Genomic DNA, 23,594 nt, shown 5'->3' with positions numbered 1-23,594 from the left:
GGCCATCGCGAGAATTCAGGATTACCTAGAATATAGATTCTTTCAAAATGGGCGAATGCAATTGAACTTAAACGAAAAAGGGAAAGAGAAAGAATTCTACATTTACTTTGAGATAGAGAAAACCATCGCATTAATGTTCCCATTAACGCTTGCAAGTGAATATCTTCTTTCTGGCCGACACTGGCGATTCGCGGAAACGCCCTTTTCGCAAGGCCAAAAATATGTAGTGTAAATAATCCCTTATTCACACAAGTCTTTATTAAAGCAAAGAATTTTAAAATATTTCTATATTTTTCACAATTTTTATAAATTGAAATTTATTATAAGTATATATATTAAAGGACTAAATATATATCATAAATATATATACACTAAATATATATTAAAGAAAAAAAAATATAAATATATATATATATATATATATATATATATATAACAGTGGAAGATATTAATTAAACAATATTACTTGGTTAAATTTTACGTAGTACATACATAAGAAGTCAAAAAATAAAATAATTGAATAATAAAAGTTATTGTACGTGTATACGTATATTAACTGAATTATAAAATTTAAAGACAAATTAAAATAAGACAGGTATACATAACTACAAAAGTTGTGTATAGTTATGAATATACACTTTTAAAGAGTAAAGAGTAAGAATAAGTGAATTTCTTCTGCGCAGATTTAATGCGCACATTTAATGCGCAGCTATCACTTGTTATGTGAACAGTATATAAAGAGAACGATTATACATATTAAACACATTCCAAAATTGAATACAGCGTCAGTGACATCGTGTACGTTAATTCGATATAATTAATTATATATTACTATTGGTAACATCCTAGACAAAAAGTGTCATAAATAATGTGGTTTTTTAAGAAAATGTGTAGAAGTAATGTACGTCTTGATGGAAAAACTGTTGTAATAACAGGAGCAAGTGGTGGTATTGGTAAGGAGACTGCCAGAGATTTTTATGGAAGAGGTAATATCTTTAAAAAAAAATGATAATTTATTCTTCTGGTAATTTAAACTGAAATTTTTTGAAATGAGAATTATAATACGTGTATGGTCAATATATAATATATGTACATGCCAAGTTAGAAATATATAGTTGATATCGTATTAACGTGACATTGTTAACATCGAAAATTAAATTTTGAAGTAAAGTTGAACTTCTGATCGAATCAGAAGTAAAGTTGAAATTCTGATCGAATCATATCGAAATAGTACAAATTGTTGTCGAATCTTCAATTGTTATTTCTATATAATTTTAATACTGAATTCACCAATTGATTATATCCAAGTATTTTGCAAATTAAGCCACTTTAGATGATTTTATTTAGATTATAGTCACAACACAAAGTTAAAAGTAAAATTTCATTAATTTTATTAAATAGAAAGTACTTAATGAATAAATATATAATATATATATAAAAAAATTCTACTGCAGAATAAAAGATTTTATAAAATAGAAAAAGAAATTATTTTAAATATGACATGTAACTGTAATAAAAATTTTATATGTAAACATATATATATATATTAGGTACATAATATAGAACTTCAATTTAGAAATATTTAAATTTGACGAGTAATATAAATAAGATATAATTTCTTTTGATTTTCTATTTATTCTTCGAGTGATATTTATTCTAATAATTAAAGTTTTATAAATACTCAAACAAAAACAAACGTGTGCAATATTATTATTATTATTATTATTATTATTATTATATATGTATACATATACATATACATATATATATATACATATATATACATATACATATACATATACATATACATATATATATATATACACACACACACACACACACACACACACACACACACACACACACACACACACATATATATAAATACTCAAACATAAACAAATATTATATATATATATATATATATATATATATATATAATATTTGTTTATGTTTGAGTATTTACAAAACCTTAGTTATTAGATTAAATATTACTCGAAGAATGAATATCAATAAAGAAAGTATGTCTTATTTATACTATTCATTAAATTTATATATTTCTAAATTAATATTCTATACTATACTATGTAGTCAGAAGAGTAATTTAACTAAGCTAAATACGATATAATTTTTTCGATTATGATATTTACTCTAATACCTAACAAGGAAAGGCACGGAAGTGTCCCCCTCCGATTTTGATGAGCTTTTAATATGTTGTTTTGTAGACAAAAATAAAGGACACGTATCTTTTTATACGTGCCCATACGCGTGTTTAGGGAATAAAACACCTCTTTGAAAAAAATCGGTTTTCTCATTTCAAGATGAATATTTCAGAAACTATAAGAGATAGAAAAAAATTTTCAAATTAAAAGTTAAGTGGCTTCAAGAGTACTTTACAATAATTACAAAAAAAAATTTTTGTTTTTTTAAATTTTTAAAATACCCTCACCACTAAATATATTTTTTTTTAATTTTGAAATTTCTTTATTACAAAAAACATATGTAGTTGTTTTTAAGAAAAAATATGCAATTTGCAATTAACAATTCCATATTTTTTCTTAAAAACAACTGTATGTTTTCTATACACTAATTGATTCCTCTCATTATTTTGTACATAAAAGTAGTAAGGTAAGATAATCGAAAAATGAATATTTTACTAGATATTTTATGATTTATATAAAATTAAGAAATTATTTCAAGCCTCATAACTCGAAAAGTACTGAATGAAGAAATACTTTATTATAGTGTGGAAAGCTCTCGAGATAAGCTACAAGAATAAGTAATAAAAAATAGGGGTTCCCATTTAAAAAAACGGAAGTTGACCTTCAAATAACCTTGAAAATGATCTTTAATGTCGAATCCAAGGTCACTATTAGATAGCCCCTTTTATTCCCTACAACTTTTATCCGAGTCGTTTTCCTTCAAACGTTGATCCTGAAAAGTTATGAGGGTGGAACTTTTAAAATGGGACACCCTGTATAATATATTATTTTTGTGTCTTGATATTTATTATGTATCCAACTGCTTAGGGTTAAATGTCTAACATGATAAAAACTTCTGATAATTATATAAAATGTCTTTCAAATGTATCTGTTAATTATCTTCTATCACCGAAAAACAGGATGTGTTGCGCGAAAAATCGAGCGCATGGACGGACACGAATAGCGTATTACAGAGAAGTTTATAATTAATTCTGGAAAATGACTTTTCGAAACATAACTTAATTATATATGGATGGATTCGTAAAAAAATAACCTTTCACATGGTAATAAAGAAATTTCAAAATTAGAAAAAAATATATTTAGTGGTGGGGGTATTTTGAAAATTTAAGAAAACAAAAATTTTTTTTGTAATTATTGTAAAGTACTCTTGAAGCTACTTAACTTTTAATTTGAAAACTTTTTTCTATCTCTTATAGTTTCTGAAATATTCATCTTGAAAGGAAAAAACCGATTTTTTTCAAAGGAGTGTTTTACCCCTTAAACACGCGTATGGGCACGTATAAAAAGATACGTGTCCCTTATTTTTGTCTAGAAAACAACATATTAAAAGCTCATCAAAATCGGAGGGGGACACTTCCGTGCCTTTCCTTGTAAGATTTTCTAAATACTCAAATTTAAACAAACATGTGTGCATTTAGGCGCTAAGGTAATTTTGGCCTGTAGAAATATGAAAAAGGCAAACGAAGCAGTTAAAGATATAAAAAATAATCCACCTTCCAGGTAAATATATAAAATCATATTATAAGAACTAATCAAATTAACGGTAATTACTTATTTGGCAGCTGCATATTAATTATTAAAACGAAATCTTTTATCCCTCATTTTTTTTCTTTTGCTTCTTATATGAAACTATTCTTCTTTCAACAAATATTTTACGCAAGGAATAATAAAATAATATAATCCAGATGCCTATTTTTATGTTTTTAGAATTAAAAAAAACGAGTATCAAAACGGTGCGGGTGAACTTGCAATTTATTTTCTTAATTTGTGTAGTTTAAAGAGCGTAAAAGATTGTGCTAAAAATTTACTGATGAAAGAAGCAACTATTCACATTCTTGTAAACAACGCTGGAGTAGCTATGATTCCGTACGAAAAAACAGAAGATGGAAATGAGACGACTTTACAAACAAATCATCTTGGCCATTTGCTTTTGACGCTTCTACTGCTGCCAAAAATGCAGTCATCTTCTCCTGGTTGTAGAATAATCAATGTATCATCAATTATTCATATTGGTATGTAGTAATATTAATTCCGGGTATCCCGCAATATCAATTTAATCATTTACTGGAAAAAAATATCCTTGCCCTAATTTCATTTACATAAATATAAGAACATAAATATAAGAGAAGCATTTTATTACAGTGGGAAACATAAATTTCAATGATATTAATCTGGAGAAATGTTATACTCCAACCAAAAGTTACTCCCAAAGTAAACTGGCAAACATTCTCTTTACAAGGGAACTCGCTCGTCGATTGAATAGTAATATTAAACAAAGATATATTTTACGATAATTCACGAAATAGTTCGGAAAAATGATCGACAAAAGAAAAGAAAGTAAAATGAATGAATTAAATATATATTAATATATAAAATATTATTTCAATTTGCAGAAGCAAATATTCACGGAATAAACGTATATTCTTTGCATCCTGGTCTTATACCAACGGAGATAACTCGGCAATGGAATAACACACTATTTCCATTCATGGGTTATGCTTATAATTTTTTAACGTGGCTGTTATTTAAGTCAATTGAAGAAGGAGCACAAACAACGATATATTGTTCAGTGGATGAAAAAACAGCCAATGAGACGGGACTTTATTATTCGTGAGGATATGCTATAAATTATATAGAATTATCTATATAAATTTTATTGTTATAATGTATAATATGTTTTTCCGCTCTGTTTTTTCTTTTTTTTATTGATGTAGAGACTGCAATGTCGCCATTCCACGAAGGAAAGCGACAAATGATGAATACGCCAAAAACTTGTGGGATGTATCTTGCAAGCTTCTGAATTTAGAGCCTGAAGAAGATTTTACTAAATTTCTGCAAACCGTCTCACGCCAAATATAAAGAAATATTTTTTTCTTTGAAAACTGCAATAATTGATTAAACAATTAATAATAGAAAAAGAATTATCAAAAAAATTGTCAGGAAAATTTGATATAATAATTCTAGTTGTACATTATAGTAAATTTTTATTTTATTATATATTATAATTTTTCTCGAAAAAAATAGAAAATATATAAACATTATTTTTTGTTAATTTTTTATATATATCTCAAATACATTTAACATATATATCATATGTCTATTAATCGTAATATATATCATATGTCTATTAATCGTATTGCATAGATTATATATTGCATTGTCAAAAAAATGAACAAAAAATTATATGTATGTATAACTCTTAATTTTATATACACTTAGTACACACAGTTTGAAAGTCGACAATTCTGTTTTATGTTTGTAATGAATATGTACAATTGGAAAATATCATATGTATATTTGCGATGTCTACCAATTTCTTTTTTTAATAGTAATGTCTAAATAATAAAAAAGTAAAGGGAATATAAAATATATGCAACTTCGTTATATACAGGGTGTCTGAGATAAGATATAAGATGGTATAAGATGTCCCACTAAAAATATATAAGTAGATTTCGTTAAATTGAATCGTTGAATTAAAAATAGAAAGTCCTATACTATTTTGCAAACAACCATGTAAAATTTTAAGAGATTAATTAAAGAACATGAACCAATGAGTGCGCGTGGCTAGATCATAAGATATGCGCTTTAAGCATGCCGGAAACAAGTGTCGTACACAACGGCAACAAAAAGACAAGAGTCGATATACATATCCTTAGAATAAATATCTCAAAGACTGACCATGCGAAATGGGCGTTCGCATATTTTTTAATTAATATTTCAATAATTATTACGAAAATTGCAAAATCGTGAAGGATTTTTATGTTCAATATACTGCACTCTACTCACTCACGAGCATTATCAAGAGTGTTCTGGGACATCCTGTATTTGTAGTCTCTATGTTATATCGAATAACTTTCATTATACAATTGTCAAAATGCACACTGAGATTTTAAGGCCATCGCGAGAATTCCAAGATTACCTAGAATATAGATTTTTTCAAAATGGGCGAATGCAATTGAACTTAAATGATAAAGGGAAAGAGAGAGAATTTTGCATTTACTTTGAGATAGAGAAAACCATCGCATTAATGTTCCCATTAACGCATGCAAGTGAATATCTTCTTTCTGACCGACTCTGGCGATTAGCGGAAACGCTCTTTTCCGCGGAGCGAAAAATATATAGTGTAAATAATTCCTTATTCACACAAGTCTTTATTAAAGCAAAGAAGTTTAAATTATTTTCATAATTTTCACAATTTTTATAAATTGAAATTTGTTATATATATTGTAGCGGTTGAAGTCGCCGGCAGAGCGATCGCCGCTTATCGCCGATACTGTTTATGTTTATGACTGGCCGATAATTCGACCACCGTGCGGCCAACGCCGAAGCGTACGCGATAGATCTTTTAACGGTGTCCTTTGTCTAATTGCGGTTGCCAAGACACACGGATATAAAGTCGAGGACGTGCGCCAACGGGCAATCTCCCGATGATTACAGAAGCGACCACTGTACCTTCGATGAATAATAAATCTTTGTCTTAGTAAATTGTGAGTGAAGTAAGACCTGTCCGTTCCGTATCAAGATTCCGGCATCCTAACAATATATATATATATATATATATATATATTAAAGGAAACATATATAATGTAAGTGAGATATATCAATTTAGCAATATTACTTGATTGAATATTACTGTTTTACGTAGTAAATATACAAGAAATCAAAAGACAAAATAATTGAATAATAAAAGTTATTGTATGTGTATGCGTATGTGTTAACTGAATTATAAAAGTTAAAGACAAATTAAAATAAGACGGGTACATATATAACTACAAATTTTGTGTATATTTATGAATATATATTTTTAGAGTAAAGAGTAAAAAAAATCCGAAATTCTTCTGCGCAGTTTTAATGCGCAACTTTCACCTGTTACGTAAGCAGTATAAAAAGTGAACGATTGCTCCGTATTAAGCACATTCTAAAGTTGAATAGAGTTGACATCGTGTAGTGAATCCAATATAATTAATTACATATTACTGTTGGTAACATCCTAGACAAAAAGTATTATAGTAATGTGGTTTTTTAAGAAAATGTATAGAAGTAATGCACGTCTTGATGGAAAAACTGTTGTAATAACAGGAGCAAGTGGTGGTATTGGTAAGGAGACTGCCAGAGATTTTTATGGAAGAGGTAATATCTTTAAAAAAATGATAATTTATCCTTCTGATAATTTAAATTTTGAATTTTTTTTTAAATGAGAATTATACTACATGCACATTGTACATATATACATAATACACACACACACACACACACACACACACACACACACACACACACATATATATATATATATATATATATACAGAATTTTAATTTAGAAATATTTATATTTGACGAGTAATAATATTTAATAAATAATATATGATATAATTTTTTTGGAATGATATTTACTCTAATAATTAAGGTTTTATAAATACCTAAACATAAACAAACGTGTGCATTGTTATTGTTATTAATTACTATTGTTATTTATTACTATTACTATTATTATTATATATTATATATTATATATATTATATTTGTTTAAGTTTACGTATTTACAAAATCTTAGTTATTAGAGTAAATATCACCACTCGAAGAATAAATATCAATAAAAAAATTGTATCTCTTATTTATATTATTCATTAAATTTATATATTTCTAAATTAAAATTCTATATTATGTATCCAGTCAGAAATGTAATATCAGATCAAGGTTAATTCGGTGATATAAGAATATATTTATCTTTGTGTAAGATATAATATAATATATAACATACCTCATACAGATACAAATATTCTCTTATATCCAAATTTTGCTGCGCAAATTTTTGTTACTCATGAATTTGTTTTTTTGTTATATTTATATTTATTATTAATAATATTGTATTGTATTTATTATGATATATTGTATTATATTTGTTATTGATAATAATAAGAAAAATCTCACTTACGAATCATTTATAATAGATCTCAGATATACAAAACACCTAAAAATGATAAATTAATATTGCATGAGTCAACCTTTAGAACACACACTCAGCTATTCAGACACCGAATCAACCTTGACAAGACATCACACTTCTAACTATATGAGTACATAATATAGAATGATAATATAAAAATGTTTAAATTTGATGAGTACGCTAAATAAGATCATCTCCTTAGACTTTGAATCAACATTGAATTGACGCGTTACATTTCTGAATGGATACATAGTATAGAATTTTAATTTAGAAATGTATAAATTGTATAAATGTATAAATTTTATAAATAATATAAAAGTTATAGGAATAGTAAATAGATGTAATTTTTTTGATTGTGTTATTTACTCTAATATCTAAGATTTTGTAAATACTCAAACATAAACACACGTTTGAATTTAGGCGCTAGGGTAATTTTGGCTTGCAGAAATGTGGATAAGGCAAATGAAGCAGTTAAAGATATAAAAAATAATCCACCTTCCAGGTAAATATATAAAATCATATTATAAGAACTAATTAAATTAACGGTAATTATTCATTTGCTTTCAGCTGCATATTAATTGCCAATTAACACGAAATCTTTTTTCCTTCACTTTTTTCTTTGCTTTGCATATGAAACTATACTTCTTTCAACAAATATTTTGCGCGACGAATAACAAAACAATATAATCCAGATACCTGCTATTTTTTATGTTTTTAGAATTAAAAAAGAAGAGTATCAAAACAGTGCGGGTGAACTTGCAATTTATTTTCTTAATTTATGTAGTTTGAAGAGCGTGAAAGATTGTGCTAAAAATTTACTGACGAAAGAAGCAGCCATTCACATTCTTGTAAACAATGCTGGAGTGTCTGCGATTTCATACGAAAAAACAGAGGACGGAGTTGAGACGACTTTTCAAACGAATCATCTTGGCCATTTTCTTTTGACGCTTCTACTGCTGCCAAAAATGCAATCGTCTTCCCCAGGTTGCAGAATAGTCAATGTATCATCAATTGTTCATATTTGTATGTAATATCCCGTAATATCAATTTAATTATTTACCGAAAAAAATAAAAAATATCCTTGCTCTAATTTCATTTGCATAAATATAAGAACATAAATATAAGAGAAGCATTTTATTACAGTTGGAGACATAGATTTTAATGATATTAATCTAGAAAGATCTTATGGCCCACTCAAAAGTTACTTCCAAAGTAAACTGGCAAACATTCTCTTTACAAGGGAACTGGCTCATCGATTGACTAGTAATATTATAAACAAAGATATATTTTACGATTATTCGCGAAATAGTCCACGGAAAAATGATCGACAAAAGAAAAGAAAGTGAAATACACGAATAAATTAAATATGTATTAATATATAAAATATTATTTCAATTTCCAGAAGCAAATATTCACGGAATAAACGTATATTCTTTGCATCCCGGTCTTATACCAACGGAGATAAGTCGACATGCTAATAGTACGGTATTTCCAGGTGGAAGTTATGCTTATAATTTTTTTACATGGCTATTCTTTAAGACTGTTGAAGAAGGAGCACAAACAACGATATATTGTTCAGTAGATGAAAAAACAACCAATGAGACTGGATTGTATTATTCGTGAGACATGTTATATATTATATAAAATTATCTATACATTTTATTGTTATAATGTGTAATATATTTTTCCGCTTTGTTTTTTTTCTTTTTTTTTCATTTATGTAGTATTATGTTGTATCATGTATATTTTTTTATGTAGAGATTTATGTAGACATTTATGTAGTATTATGTTGTATTATGTATATTTTTTTATGTAGAGACTGCAGTGTCGCCAATCCATATAGGAAAGCGAGAAATGATGAATACGCTAAAAATTTATGGGATGTATCCTGCAAGCTCCTGGATTTAGAGTTAGAAGAAGATTTTACTACATTTCTACAAAGTGTCTCACGTCAAATGTTATAAAGAAATATTTTTTTTCTTTGAAAACTGCAATGGGTTAAACAACTAATAACAAAAAATGGGTTAAACAACTAATAACAAAAATAGAATTATCAAAAATAGAATAATCAAAAAAGTTATTAGAAAATTTAGAATAATAGTTCTGTTTGTACTCTATAGTAAATCTTTACTTTATTACATATTATAATTTTTCTCGAGAAAAATAGAAAATATATAAACATTCTTTTTTGTTAATTTTTTATATATATCTCAAATTCATACATTTAATATATATATATATATATATATATATATATATATATATATATATATATCATATGTCTATTAATCGTATTGTATAGATTACATATTGCATTGTTAAAAAAACACTAAATTATATGTACGTGTAACTCTTAATTTTATATACACTTAGTATACATAGTTTGAAAGTCGACAATTCTGTTTTATATTTGTAATGAATATGTACAATTGGAAAATATCATATGTATATTTGCGGTGTCTACCAGTTTCTTTCTTTAATAGTAATGTCTAAATAATAAAAAAGTAAAAGGAATATAAAATATATGTAGCTTCAAATTATATACAATGTGTCTGAGATAAGATATAAGATGTCCTGCTAAAAATATATATCTCGTTAAATTGAATTAAAAATAGAATGTCCAATACTATTTTGCAAACAACCATGTAAAATTTCGAGAGATTAATTAAAGAAGATCTACTAATGAGTGCGCGTGACTAGATCATTAGAGTGCGCTCTAGGGATGCCGAAGACAAGTGTCGTATGGCAACGAAAAGACAAGAGCCGATATACATGTGATCAAACTTTTCGTTGACATGTGACACACGCCGCTAGCATCCCTAGAATAAACATCTCAAAGACTGACCATGCAAAATGGGCATTCGCATATTTTTTAATTATTATTTCAATAATTATTACGAAAATTGCAAAATCGTGAAGGATTTTTATGTTCAATATACTGCACTCTACTCACTCACGAGCATTATCAAGAGTGTTCTGGGACATCCTGTATTTGTATTCTCTATATTATATCGAATAACTTTCATTATACAATTGTCAAAATGCACACTGAGATTTTAAGGCCATCGCGAGAATTCCAAGATTACCTAGAATATAGATTCTTTCAAAATGGGCGAATGCAATTGAACTTAAATGATAAAGGGAAAGAGAGAGAATTTTGCATTTACTTTGAGATAGAGAAAACCATCGCATTAATGTTCCCATTAACGCATGCAAGTGAATATCTTCTTTCTGACCGACTCTGGCGATTAGCGGAAACGCTCCTTTCCGCGGAGCGAAAAATATATACTGTAAATAATCCCTTATTCACACAAGTCTTTATTAAAGCAAAGAAGTTTAAATTATATTCATAATTTTCACAATTTTTATAAATTGAAATTTGTTATAATACTAAATATATATTAAAGAAAATATATATAATGTAAGTGAGATATATCAATTTATCAATATTACTTGATAAAATATTACTGTTTTACGTAGTAAATATACAAGAAATCAAAAGAAAAATAATTGAACAATAAAAGTTATTGTATGTGCATGCGTATGTGTTAACTGAATTATAAAAGTTAAAGACAAATTAAAATAAGACCAGTACATATATATAACTACAAATGTGTATATTTATGAATATATATTTTTAAAGTAAAGAGTAAGAAAAGTGCAAATTTCTTCTGCGCAGATTTAATGCGCAACTATCACTTGTTTTGTAAGCGGTATATAAAGAGAACGATCGCTTCGTATTATGCACATTCTAAAGTTGAATAGAGTGTCAGGGACATCGTGTAAGTGAATCCAATATAATTAATTATATATTGCTGTTGGTAACATCCTAGACAAAAAGTGTCATAAGTAATGTGGTTTTTTAAGAAAATGTATAGAAGTAATGCACGTCTTGATGGAAAAACTGTTGTAATAACAGGAGCAAGTGGTGGTATTGGTAAGGAGACTGCCAGAGATTTTTATGGAAGAGGTAATATCTTTAAAAAAATGATAATTTATCCTTCTGATAATTTAAATTTTGAATTTTTTTTTAAATGAGAATTATACTACATGCACATTGTACATATATACATAATATATACACACACACACACACACACACACATACACACACACACACACACACACACACACACACACACACACACACACATATATATATATATATATATATATACAGAATTTTAATTTAGAAATATTTATATTTGACGAGTAATAATATTTAATAAATAATATATGATATAATTTTTTTGGAATGATATTTACTCTAATAATTAAGGTTTTATAAATACCTAAACATAAACAAACGTGTGCATTGTTATTGTTATTAATTACTATTGTTATTTATTACTATTACTATTATTATTATATATTATATATTATATATATTATATTTGTTTAAGTTTACGTATTTACAAAATCTTAGTTATTAGAGTAAATATCACCACTCGAAGAATAAATATCAATAAAAAAATTGTATCTCTTATTTATATTATTCATTAAATTTATATATTTCTAAATTAAAATTCTATATTATGTATCCAGTCAGAAATGTAATATCAGATCAAGGTTAATTCGGTGATATAAGAATATATTTATCTTTGTGTAAGATATAATATAATATATAACATACCTCATACAGATACAAATATTCTCTTATATCCAAATTTTGCTGCGCAAATTTTTGTTACTCATGAATTTGTTTTTTTGTTATATTTATATTTATTATTAATAATATTGTATTGTATTTATTATGATATATTGTATTATATTTGTTATTGATAATAATAAGAAAAATCTCACTTACGAATCATTTATAATAGATCTCAGATATACAAAACACCTAAAAATGATAAATTAATATTGCATGAGTCAACCTTTAGAACACACACTCAGCTATTCAGACACCGAATCAACCTTGACAAGACATCACACTTCTAACTATATGAGTACATAATATAGAATGATAATATAAAAATGTTTAAATTTGATGAGTACGCTAAATAAGATCATCTCCTTAGACTTTGAATCAACATTGAATTGACGCGTTACATTTCTGAATGGATACATAGTATAGAATTTTAATTTAGAAATGTATAAATTGTATAAATGTATAAATTTTATAAATAATATAAAAGTTATAGGAATAGTAAATAGATGTAATTTTTTTGATTGTGTTATTTACTCTAATATCTAAGATTTTGTAAATACTCAAACATAAACACACGTTTGAATTTAGGCGCTAGGGTAATTTTGGCTTGCAGAAATGTGGATAAGGCAAATGAAGCAGTTAAAGATATAAAAAATAATCCACCTTCTAGGTAAATATATAAAATCATATTATAAGAACTAATTAAATTAACGGTAATTATTCATTTGCTTTCAGCTGCATATTAATTGCCAATTAACACGAAATCTTTTTTCCTTCACTTTTTTCTTTGCTTTGCACATGAACCTATACTTCTTTCAACAAATATTTTGCGCGACGAATAACAAAACAATATAATCCAGATACCTGCTATTTTTTATGTTTTTAGAATTAAAAAAGAAGAGTATCAAAACAGTGCGGGTGAACTTGCAATTTATTTTCTTAATTTATGTAGTTTGAAGAGCGTGAAAGATTGTGCTAAAAATTTACTGACGAAAGAAGCAGCCATTCACATTCTTGTAAACAATGCTGGAGTGTCTGCGATTTCATACGAAAAAACAGAGGACGGAGTTGAGACGACTTTTCAAACGAATCATCTTGGCCATTTTCTTTTGACGCTTCTACTGCTGCCAAAAATGCAATCGTCTTCCCCAGGTTGCAGAATAGTCAATGTATCATCAATTGTTCATATTTGTATGTAGTAATATCCCGTAATATCAATTTAATTATTTACCGAAAAAAATAAAAAATATCCTTGCTCTAATTTCATTTGCATAAATATAAGAACATAAATATAAGAGAAGCATTTTATTACAGTTGGAGACATAGATTTTAATGATATTAATCTAGAAAGATCTTATGGCCCACTCAAAAGTTACTTCCAAAGTAAACTGGCAAACATTCTCTTTACAAGGGAACTGGCTCATCGATTGAATAGTAATATTATAAACAAAGATATATTTTACGATTATTCGCGAAATAGTCCACGGAAAAATGATCGACAAAAGAAAAGAAAGTGAAATACACGAATAAATTAAATATGTATTAATATATAAAATATTATTTCAATTTCCAGAAGCAAATATTCACGGAATAAACGTATATTCTTTGCATCCCGGTCTTATACCAACGGAGATAAGTCGACATGCTAATAGTACGGTATTTCCAGGTGGAAGTTATGCTTATAATTTTTTTACATGGCTATTCTTTAAGACTGTTGAAGAAGGAGCACAAACAACGATATATTGTTCAGTAGATGAAAAAACAACCAATGAGACTGGATTGTATTATTCGTGAGACATGTTATATATTATATAAAATTATCTATACATTTTATTGTTATAATGTGTAATATATTTTTCCGCTTTGTTTTTTTTCTTTTTTTTTCATTTATGTAGTATTATGTTGTATCATGTATATTTTTTTATGTAGAGATTTATGTAGACATTTATGTAGTATTATGTTGTATTATGTATATTTTTTTATGTAGAGACTGCAGTGTCGCCAATCCATATAGGAAAGCGAGAAATGATGAATACGCTAAAAATTTATGGGATGTATCCTGCAAGCTCCTGGATTTAGAGTTAGAAGAAGATTTTACTACATTTCTACAAAGTGTCTCACGTCAAATGTTATAAAGAAATATTTTTTTTCTTTGAAAACTGCAATGGGTTAAACAACTAATAACAAAAAATGGGTTAAACAACTAATAACAAAAATAGAATTATCAAAAATAGAATAATCAAAAAAGTTATTAGAAAATTTAGAATAATAGTTCTGTTTGTACTCTATAGTAAATCTTTACTTTATTACATATTATAATTTTTCTCGAGAAAAATAGAAAATATATAAACATTCTTTTTTGTTAATTTTTTATATATATCTCAAATTCATACATTTAATATATATATATATATATATATATATATATATATATATATATATCATATGTCTATTAATCGTATTGTATAGATTACATATTGCATTGTTAAAAAAACACTAAATTATATGTACGTGTAACTCTTAATTTTATATACACTTAGTATACATAGTTTGAAAGTCGACAATTCTGTTTTATATTTGTAATGAATATGTACAATTGGAAAATATCATATGTATATTTGCGGTGTCTACCAGTTTCTTTCTTTAATAGTAATGTCTAAATAATAAAAAAGTAAAAGGAATATAAAATATATGTAGCTTCAAATTATATACAATGTGTCTGAGATAAGATATAAGATGTCCTGCTAAAAATATATATCTCGTTAAATTGAATTAAAAATAGAATGTCCAATACTATTTTGCAAACAACCATGTAAAATTTCGAGAGATTAATTAAAGAAGATCTACTAATGAGTGCGCGTGACTAGATCATTAGAGTGCGCTCTAGGGATGCCGAAGACAAGTGTCGTATGGCAACGAAAAGACAAGAGCCGATATACATGTGATCAAACTTTTCGTTGACATGTGACACACGCCGCTAGCATCCCTAGAATAAACATCTCAAAGACTGACCATGCAAAATGGGCATTCGCATATTTTTTAATTATTATTTCAATAATTATTACGAAAATTGCAAAATCGTGAAGGATTTTTATGTTCAATATACTGCACTCTACTCACTCACGAGCATTATCAAGAGTGTTCTGGGACATCCTGTATTTGTATTCTCTATATTATATCGAATAACTTTCATTATACAATTGTCAAAATGCACACTGAGATTTTAAGGCCATCGCGAGAATTCCAAGATTACCTAGAATATAGATTCTTTCAAAATGGGCGAATGCAATTGAACTTAAATGATAAAGGGAAAGAGAGAGAATTTTGCATTTACTTTGAGATAGAGAAAACCATCGCATTAATGTTCCCATTAACGCATGCAAGTGAATATCTTCTTTCTGACCGACTCTGGCGATTAGCGGAAACGCTCCTTTCCGCGGAGCGAAAAATATATACTGTAAATAATCCCTTATTCACACAAGTCTTTATTAAAGCAAAGAAGTTTAAATTATATTCATAATTTTCACAATTTTTATAAATTGAAATTTGTTATAATACTAAATATATATTAAAGAAAATATATATAATGTAAGTGAGATATATCAATTTTATCAATATTACTTGATAAAATATTACTGTTTTACGTAGTAAATATACAAGAAATCAAAAGAAAAATAATTGAACAATAAAAGTTATTGTATGTGCATGCGTATGTGTTAACTGAATTATAAAAGTTAAAGACAAATTAAAATAAGACCAGTACATATATATAACTACAAATGTGTATATTTATGAATATATATTTTTAAAGTAAAGAGTAAGAAAAGTGCAAATTTCTTCTGCGCAGATTTAATGCGCAACTATCACTTGTTATGTAAGCGGTATATAAAGAGAACGATCGCTTCGTATTATGCACATTCTAAAGTTGAATAGAGTGTCAGGGACATCGTGTAAGTGAATCCAATATAATTAATTATATATTGCTGTTGGTAACATCCTAGACAAAAAGTGTCATAAGTAATGTGGTTTTTTAAGAAAATGTATAGAAGTAATGCACGTCTTGATGGAAAAACTGTTGTAATAACAGGAGCAAGTGGTGGTATTGGTAAGGAGACTGCCAGAGATTTTTATGGAAGAGGTAATATCTTTAAAAAAATGATAATTTATCCTTCTGATAATTTAAATTTTGAATTTTTTTTTAAATGAGAATTATACTACATGCACATTGTACATATATACATAATATATACACACACACACACACACACACACACACACATACACACACACATACATATATATACAGGGTGACCCATTTTAACTTAGGCAGCCAAATAACTCGAAAAATAAGCAAGATAGAGAAAAATGTTTTAGACAAAAGTTGTATGGTTTCGAGGGGGCCATAAGATGGTATCATTGGTTTGACCTTGAAGAGTCATTTGAAGGTCACGTGAAGGTCACTTCAATTTTTTTAAATGGAACATCCTATATATTTTTGTACATTCTTGTAGCTCATCTCGAGAGCTTTCCAAAACACTATAATTAAGTACCTTTCCGTTAAGTACTTTTTGAGTTATGATGCTTGAAATAATTTCTTAATTTTACATAAACCGTAAAATATCTTGTAAAATATTCATTTTTCGATTACCTTACCTTAATAGTTTTATGTACAAAATAATGAGAGGAATCAATTGGTGTAAAGAAAACACATAGTTGTTTCGAAGAAAAAATATGTAATTTGCAATTAACAATTCCATATTTTTTCTTAAAAACAACTATGTGTTTTCTTTACACCAATTGATTCCTCTCATTATTTTGTACATAAAAGTATTAAGGTAAGATAATCGAAAAATGAATATTTTACAAGATATTTTACGGTTTATGTAAAATTAAGAAATTATTTCAAGCATCATAACTCAAAAAGTACTTAACGGAAAGGTACTTAATTATAGTGTTTTGGAAAGCTCTCGAAATAAGCTACAAGAATGTACAAAAATATATAGGGTATTCCATTTAAAAAAATTGAAGTGACCTTCACGTGACCTTCAAATGACTCTTCAAGGTCAAACCAATGATACCATCTTATGGCCCCCTCGAAACCATACAACTTTTGTCTAAAACATTTTTCTCTATCTTGCTTATTTTTCGAGTTATTTGGCTGCCTAAGTTAAAATGGGTCACCCTGTATATACAGAATTTTAATTTAGAAATATTTATATTTGACGAATAATAATATTTAATAAATAATATATGATATAATTTTTTTGGAGTGATATTTACTCTAATAATTAAGGTTTTATAAATACCTAAACATAAACAAACGTGTGCATTGTTATTGTTATTAATTACTATTGTTATTTATTACCATTACTATTATTATTATATATTATATATTATATATATTATATTTGTTTAAGTTTACGTATTTACAAAATCTTAGTTATTAGAGTAAATATCACCACTCGAAGAATAAATATCAATAAAAAAATTGTATCTCTTATTTATATTATTCATTAAATTTATATATTTATAAATTAAAATTCTATATTATGTATCCAGTCAGAAATGTAATATCAAGGTTATCAAGGTTATATCAGATCAAGGTTATAGGTTCGGTGATATGAGAATATATTTATCTTTATGTAAGATATAATACAATATATAACATACATACTTCATACAGATACAAATATTCTCTTATATCCAAATTTTGCTGCGCAAATTTTTGTTACTCATGAATTTGTTTTTATGTTATATTTATATTTATTATTAATAATATTGTATTGTATTTATTATGATATATTGTATTATATTTGTTATTGATAATAATAAGAAAAATCTCACTTACGAATCATTTATAATAGATCTCAGATATACAAAACACCTAAAAATGATAAATTAATATTGCATGAGTCAACCTTTAGAACACACACTCAGCTATTCAGACACTGAATCAACCTTGACAAGACATCACACTTCTAACTATATGAGTACATAATATAGAATGATAATATAAAAATGTTTAAATTTGATGAGTACGCTAAATAAGATCATCTCCTTAGACTTTGAATCAACATTGAATTGACGCGTTACATTTCTGAATGGATACATAGTATAGAATTTTAATTTAGAAATGTATAAATTGTATAAATGTATAAATTTTATAAATAATATAAAAGTTAGGAATAGTAAATAGATGTAATTTTTTCGATTGTGTTATTTACTCTAATAACTAAGATTTTGTAAATACTCAAACATAAACACACGTTTGAATGTAGGCGCTAGGGTAATTTTGGCTTGCAGAAATGTGGATAAGGCAAATGAAGCAGTTAAAGATATAAAAAATAATCCACCTTCCAGGTAAATATATAAAATCATATTATAAGAACTAATTAAATTAACGGTAATTATTCATTTGCTTTCAGCTGCATATTAATTGCCAATTAACACGAAATCTTTTTTCCTTCACTTTTTTCTTTGCTTTGCATATGAAACTATACTTCTTTCAACAAATATTTTGCGCGACGAATAACAAAACAATATAATCCAGATACCTGCTATTTTTTATGTTTTTAGAATTAAAAAAGAAGAGTATCAAAACAGTGCGGGTGAACTTGCAATTTATTTTCTTAATTTATGTAGTTTGAAGAGCGTGAAAGATTGTGCTAAAAATTTACTGACGAAAGAAGCAGCCATTCACATTCTTGTAAACAATGCTGGAGGGTGTGCGATTTCATACGAAAAAACAGAGGACGGAGTTGAGACGACTTTTCAAACGAATCATCTTGGCCATTTTCTTTTGACGCTTCTACTGCTGCCAAAAATGCAATCGTCTTCCCCAGGTTGCAGAATAGTCAATGTATCATCAATTGTTCATATTTGTATGTAGTAATACCCCGTAATATCAATTTAATTATTTACCGAAATAAATAAAAAATATCCTTGCTCTAATTTCATTTGCATAAATATAAGAACATAAATATAAGAGAAGCATTTTATTACAGTTGGAGACATAGATTTTGATGATATTAATCTAGAAAGATCTTATGGCCCACTCAAAAGTTACTTCCATAGTAAACTGGCAAACATTCTCTTTACAAGGGAACTGGCTCATCGATTGAATAGTAATATTATAAACAAAGATATATTTTACGATTATTCGCGAAATAGTCCACGGAAAAATGATCGACAAAAGAAAAGAAAGTGAAATACACGAATAAATTAAATGTGTATTAATATATAAAATATTATTTCAATTTCTCCAGAAGCAAATATTCACGGAATAAACGTATATTCTTTGCATCCCGGTCTTATACCAACGGAGATAAGTCGACATGCTAATAGTACGGTATTTCCAGGTGGAAGTTATGCTTATAATTTTTTTACATGGCTATTCTTTAAGACTGTTGAAGAAGGAGCACAAACAACGATATATTGTTCAGTAGATGAAAAAACAACCAATGAGACTGGATTGTATTATTTGTGAGACATGTTATATATTATATAAAATTATCTATACATTTTATTGTTATAATGTGTAATATATTTTTCCGCTCTGTTTTTTTTTCTTTTTTTTTTCATTTATGTAGTATTATGTTGTATCATGTATATTTTTTTATGTAGAGATTTATGTAGACATTTATGTAGTATTATGTTGTATTATGTATATTTTTTTATGTAGAGACTGCAGTGTCGCCAATCCATGTAGGAAAGCGAGAAATGATGAATACGCTAAAAATTTATGGGATGTATCCTGCAAGCTCCTGGATTTAGAGTTAGAAGAAGATTTTACTACATTTCTACAAAGTGTCTCACGTCAAATGTTATAAAGAAATATTTTTTTTCTTTGAAAACTGCAATGGGTTAAACAACTAATAACAAAAAATGGGTTAAACAACTAATAACAAAAATAGAATTATCAAAAATAGAATAATCAAAAAAGTTATCAGATTTAGAATAATAGTTCTGTTTGTACTCTATAGTAAATCTTTACTTTATTACATATTATAATTTTTCTCGAGAAAAATAAGAAATATATAAATACCCTCTTTTTTTGTTAATTTTTTATATATCTTAAATTTCAGTATATATGTCTGTCATATTATACTGCATTAATTGCATATTATATCATCAAAAGTGAAAGACAATAAATTACATATAATCTCTTAATGTTTATACATAGTTTGAAAGTATTAATAATACTGTTTTATAAGTTAGTGATAAATATTTGCATCAAATTAGAAAGTGACATATGTATATTTGGTGTGTCCACTTGTTCCTTTCTCCGTTGGATCTAAATAAAGAAAGGCGAAGTGACAGGAACATAAAATATGCATCGTAAAGTTATATTACTTCTAAATATATATATATATATATATATATATATATATATATATATATATATATATATATATATATATATATATATAGATGTGTGTGTGTGTCCAAAATTTAAATGTCGAAACTTCGGGAGCGTATGAAGAATCAATAAACTAAAAAAAAGTCCTTTAGAGATTTGTTTCTGCTTCATTTTAGAGAAAGTCTTAAAAAAACCATGTCTGCATATTATGACAGGTAATTCATTTCATGGTGAATAATTCACTGACTAATTTATGAAAGAAAAATAGAAATATATATAAACAAACTAAAATAAACAGAGAGAGAGAGAGAGTACAATGATCCCATACACACTCATTGTCGTATATTATATTGAGCATTTACAATCCTCTAATTTTATTTTAAAAGGATTCATTTTAATTCATTTTTTTTCATAATTTCATGCTCTAAAACTCTTATCTCATAGTACTTTTCGATAAACCTAATAATTTTAGTGTTGTTTTTCATTTTCTGGTGAAAACTTTTTTGTTTGTTTTTTTTGCGATTTTCTCCAAAACGAAACAAAACAAGCAAATCTCTAGAGAATTTTCTTTCTTATTGTTAGTCTATCGATCCCTCACACGCTTCTAAAGTTTGACATTTAAATTCGGGATGTGTATATATATTATGATAATATAATACTGTTTAAATATTGATATATAACATTTATAACATCATTACATTATATAAAAATTACGACAATTAACAAAAAAATTTCTTAATTCTTTCTGTCTCTAATGATCGTTATATCGTAGTAAAGGAATTTCTTGATCTAATGGCTTTATAATGGTCTCCCTATGAAAAGCTCTGATCTTTTTCTTGATATCGCGTTTTTATCCGTTTAATCCATGTCGTGAAAACAGAGGAAGATAAGAAAGCCTACAATGTGTAATTCTATAAGAAGTCTTTTTTTAGAGACATTAACTAACGCGAAAAGTTGCGAAGCATTTTATCATATTAAAAAATTTTCAATAATATTATGTAATTGAATATAAAATATTTAGCTATACATATGTGTATTTATGTATATTCTCGATATGTTATATTCTCTTTCTCTCTATATACATATTATTTATATTATATTTCTCTATATATGTGTGTATTCTCTATATTTTCATTATACAATTGTTAAAATGCATACCGAGATCTCAAGATCGTTACGAGAATTGCAGAGGATGCACAGTTTTCCAAAAATATAAACCCTTTCAAAACGGAGAACTGCAGTTGACAGTGCGCTCGAGGTTAATCGAGACCCGAGGGAGAGTCCAAGCGAAAGAGTCCACCTGCATTCGCTTTGAATTAGGGGAAACCGTCGCATTAACGCTCCCATTAACACTTGCAAGTGAATATCTCCTTTATGGCCGATTCTGGCGATTCGCGAAAGCGCCCTTTTCGCGGGCAGCTACATAAACTTTTGAGAAAGCCGCATCGCACGGACGATAAATTGTTGATGTATGTGCTGCGACGATACGTTCCGTCGCATATAACGACGGTTGCAGAAATTGCATCACTTATCTCGCGTGTCACGTTCAGGATTTGTGCATCGCAATATTCACCGGAAAAAAAATGACGTCGAGTAGTCCTGTGATGTAACGGTTAATTATTTTCAAATCCTATTCTCTTTTATGCTTTATTTGATCTTTATTTTATTGCAAAAAAAGATTTTATTATTGTTATTATTATTAATGTTATTATTATTATTATTATTATTATTATTATTATTATTATTATTATTATTATTATTATTATTATTATTATTATTATTATTATTATTATTATTATTATTATTATTATTATTATTATTATTATTATTATTATTATCATTATTATAATATTAAGATGTAAAAATAAAATTTAAAAAAAAAGTTGAGTGAATTGATAGGATTTAAATTCATTAATATTAGCATATAATTCCGCCTTCATTTTTTAATAGATAAACAATATCTGGGAAATAATTGTATTTTTTGTTTTTTTTTTCTATATTATAGAGACATGAAATGGCGTACGTGCTCGTGTAATTCAGCAGGTAACAGAAAATTTTCCGTGTTCCATCAACGACGTATAAAAGCACGTTAGAGGGAAATGAGTTCGTCACTTCTTTGAAGGTCAACATCGTAAGGAAAGGTGGAAAAACGACCTCGTCCTGCGAATCTCGTTAAGGGCGAGTCTCGCATTTACCCTCGGCTCTCGAGACGCATTTGCACGCGCGGAACAATTTATTGCACCTTTCTTGCGCGTTAAAGCGTACTATGAACCGCATACCTTATGCTAGGTTCCCAGCTGGGTCGAATCATAAATCGTACGACTATCTCCCTTCCTCTCTCGGATCTTCGTCCGTCTCTCATCCTCGGTCCACCACGGTCACCCTTATTTCTTACACGACGAGTCGAGAAATCCT

The 23,594-nt window shown here is 27.2% G+C and overlaps 5 protein-coding genes across 16 annotated transcripts in view; 4 read left to right on the top strand and 1 right to left on the bottom strand.

Moving 5' to 3' along the window:
* Positions 1-23,594, bottom strand: part of LOC145976882 (uncharacterized) — a 247,049-nt gene that overhangs the window by 205,834 nt on the left and 17,621 nt on the right. The gene's annotated exons all lie outside the window — the stretch shown is intronic.
* LOC145976894 (retinol dehydrogenase 12-like) lies at positions 563-5,909 on the top strand. 2 transcript variants are annotated; one of them, XM_083108402.1, is made up of 6 exons: positions 563-986; positions 3,641-3,722; positions 3,930-4,234; positions 4,365-4,484; positions 4,616-4,832; positions 4,937-5,909. In XM_083108402.1, the coding sequence occupies exons 1-6, from the start codon at positions 869-871 to the stop codon at positions 5,079-5,081; spliced, it is 987 nt and encodes a 328-aa protein (XP_082964528.1). In that variant the 5' UTR covers positions 563-868; the 3' UTR covers positions 5,082-5,909. The 2 variants fall into 2 exon arrangements, with proteins under 2 accessions (XP_082964528.1, XP_082964529.1); XM_083108403.1 differs by having other exon boundaries at positions 565-986; positions 3,996-4,234.
* On the top strand, positions 7,164-10,370 carry LOC145976890 (retinol dehydrogenase 12-like). Of its 2 annotated transcripts, none has more exons than XM_083108392.1 (6): positions 7,164-7,352; positions 8,590-8,671; positions 8,954-9,192; positions 9,313-9,432; positions 9,572-9,788; positions 9,986-10,370. In XM_083108392.1, exons 1-6 carry the CDS (start codon positions 7,235-7,237, stop codon positions 10,131-10,133), a joined length of 924 nt encoding a protein of 307 aa, XP_082964518.1. In that variant the 5' UTR covers positions 7,164-7,234; the 3' UTR covers positions 10,134-10,370. The 2 variants fall into 2 exon arrangements, with proteins under 2 accessions (XP_082964518.1, XP_082964517.1); XM_083108391.1 differs by having other exon boundaries at positions 8,888-9,192; positions 9,986-10,366.
* Positions 11,916-15,200, top strand: LOC145976893 (retinol dehydrogenase 12-like). Its single transcript, XM_083108401.1, has 6 exons — positions 11,916-12,139; positions 13,409-13,490; positions 13,707-14,011; positions 14,135-14,254; positions 14,394-14,610; positions 14,808-15,200. Exons 1-6 carry the CDS (start codon positions 12,022-12,024, stop codon positions 14,953-14,955), a joined length of 990 nt encoding a protein of 329 aa, XP_082964527.1. The 5' UTR covers positions 11,916-12,021; the 3' UTR covers positions 14,956-15,200.
* LOC145976892 (retinol dehydrogenase 12-like) lies at positions 16,751-21,972 on the top strand. Of its 3 annotated transcripts, none has more exons than XM_083108399.1 (6): positions 16,751-16,958; positions 19,099-19,180; positions 19,463-19,701; positions 19,825-19,944; positions 20,086-20,302; positions 20,502-21,972. In XM_083108399.1, exons 1-6 carry the CDS (start codon positions 16,841-16,843, stop codon positions 20,647-20,649), a joined length of 924 nt encoding a protein of 307 aa, XP_082964525.1. In that variant the 5' UTR covers positions 16,751-16,840; the 3' UTR covers positions 20,650-21,972. The 3 variants fall into 3 exon arrangements, with proteins under 3 accessions (XP_082964525.1, XP_082964526.1, XP_082964524.1); XM_083108400.1 differs by having other exon boundaries at positions 19,397-19,701; positions 20,179-20,302; XM_083108398.1 differs by having other exon boundaries at positions 19,397-19,701.

Source organism: Camponotus vicinus, unplaced genomic scaffold (assembly GCF_025532165.1).
Source record: "Camponotus vicinus isolate PSW18456_S1 unplaced genomic scaffold, iyCamVici1.0 SCAF_9, whole genome shotgun sequence".
Classification (NCBI taxonomy): domain Eukaryota; kingdom Metazoa; phylum Arthropoda; class Insecta; order Hymenoptera; family Formicidae; genus Camponotus; species Camponotus vicinus.
This window is presented reverse-complemented; position numbering and strand designations above follow the sequence as displayed.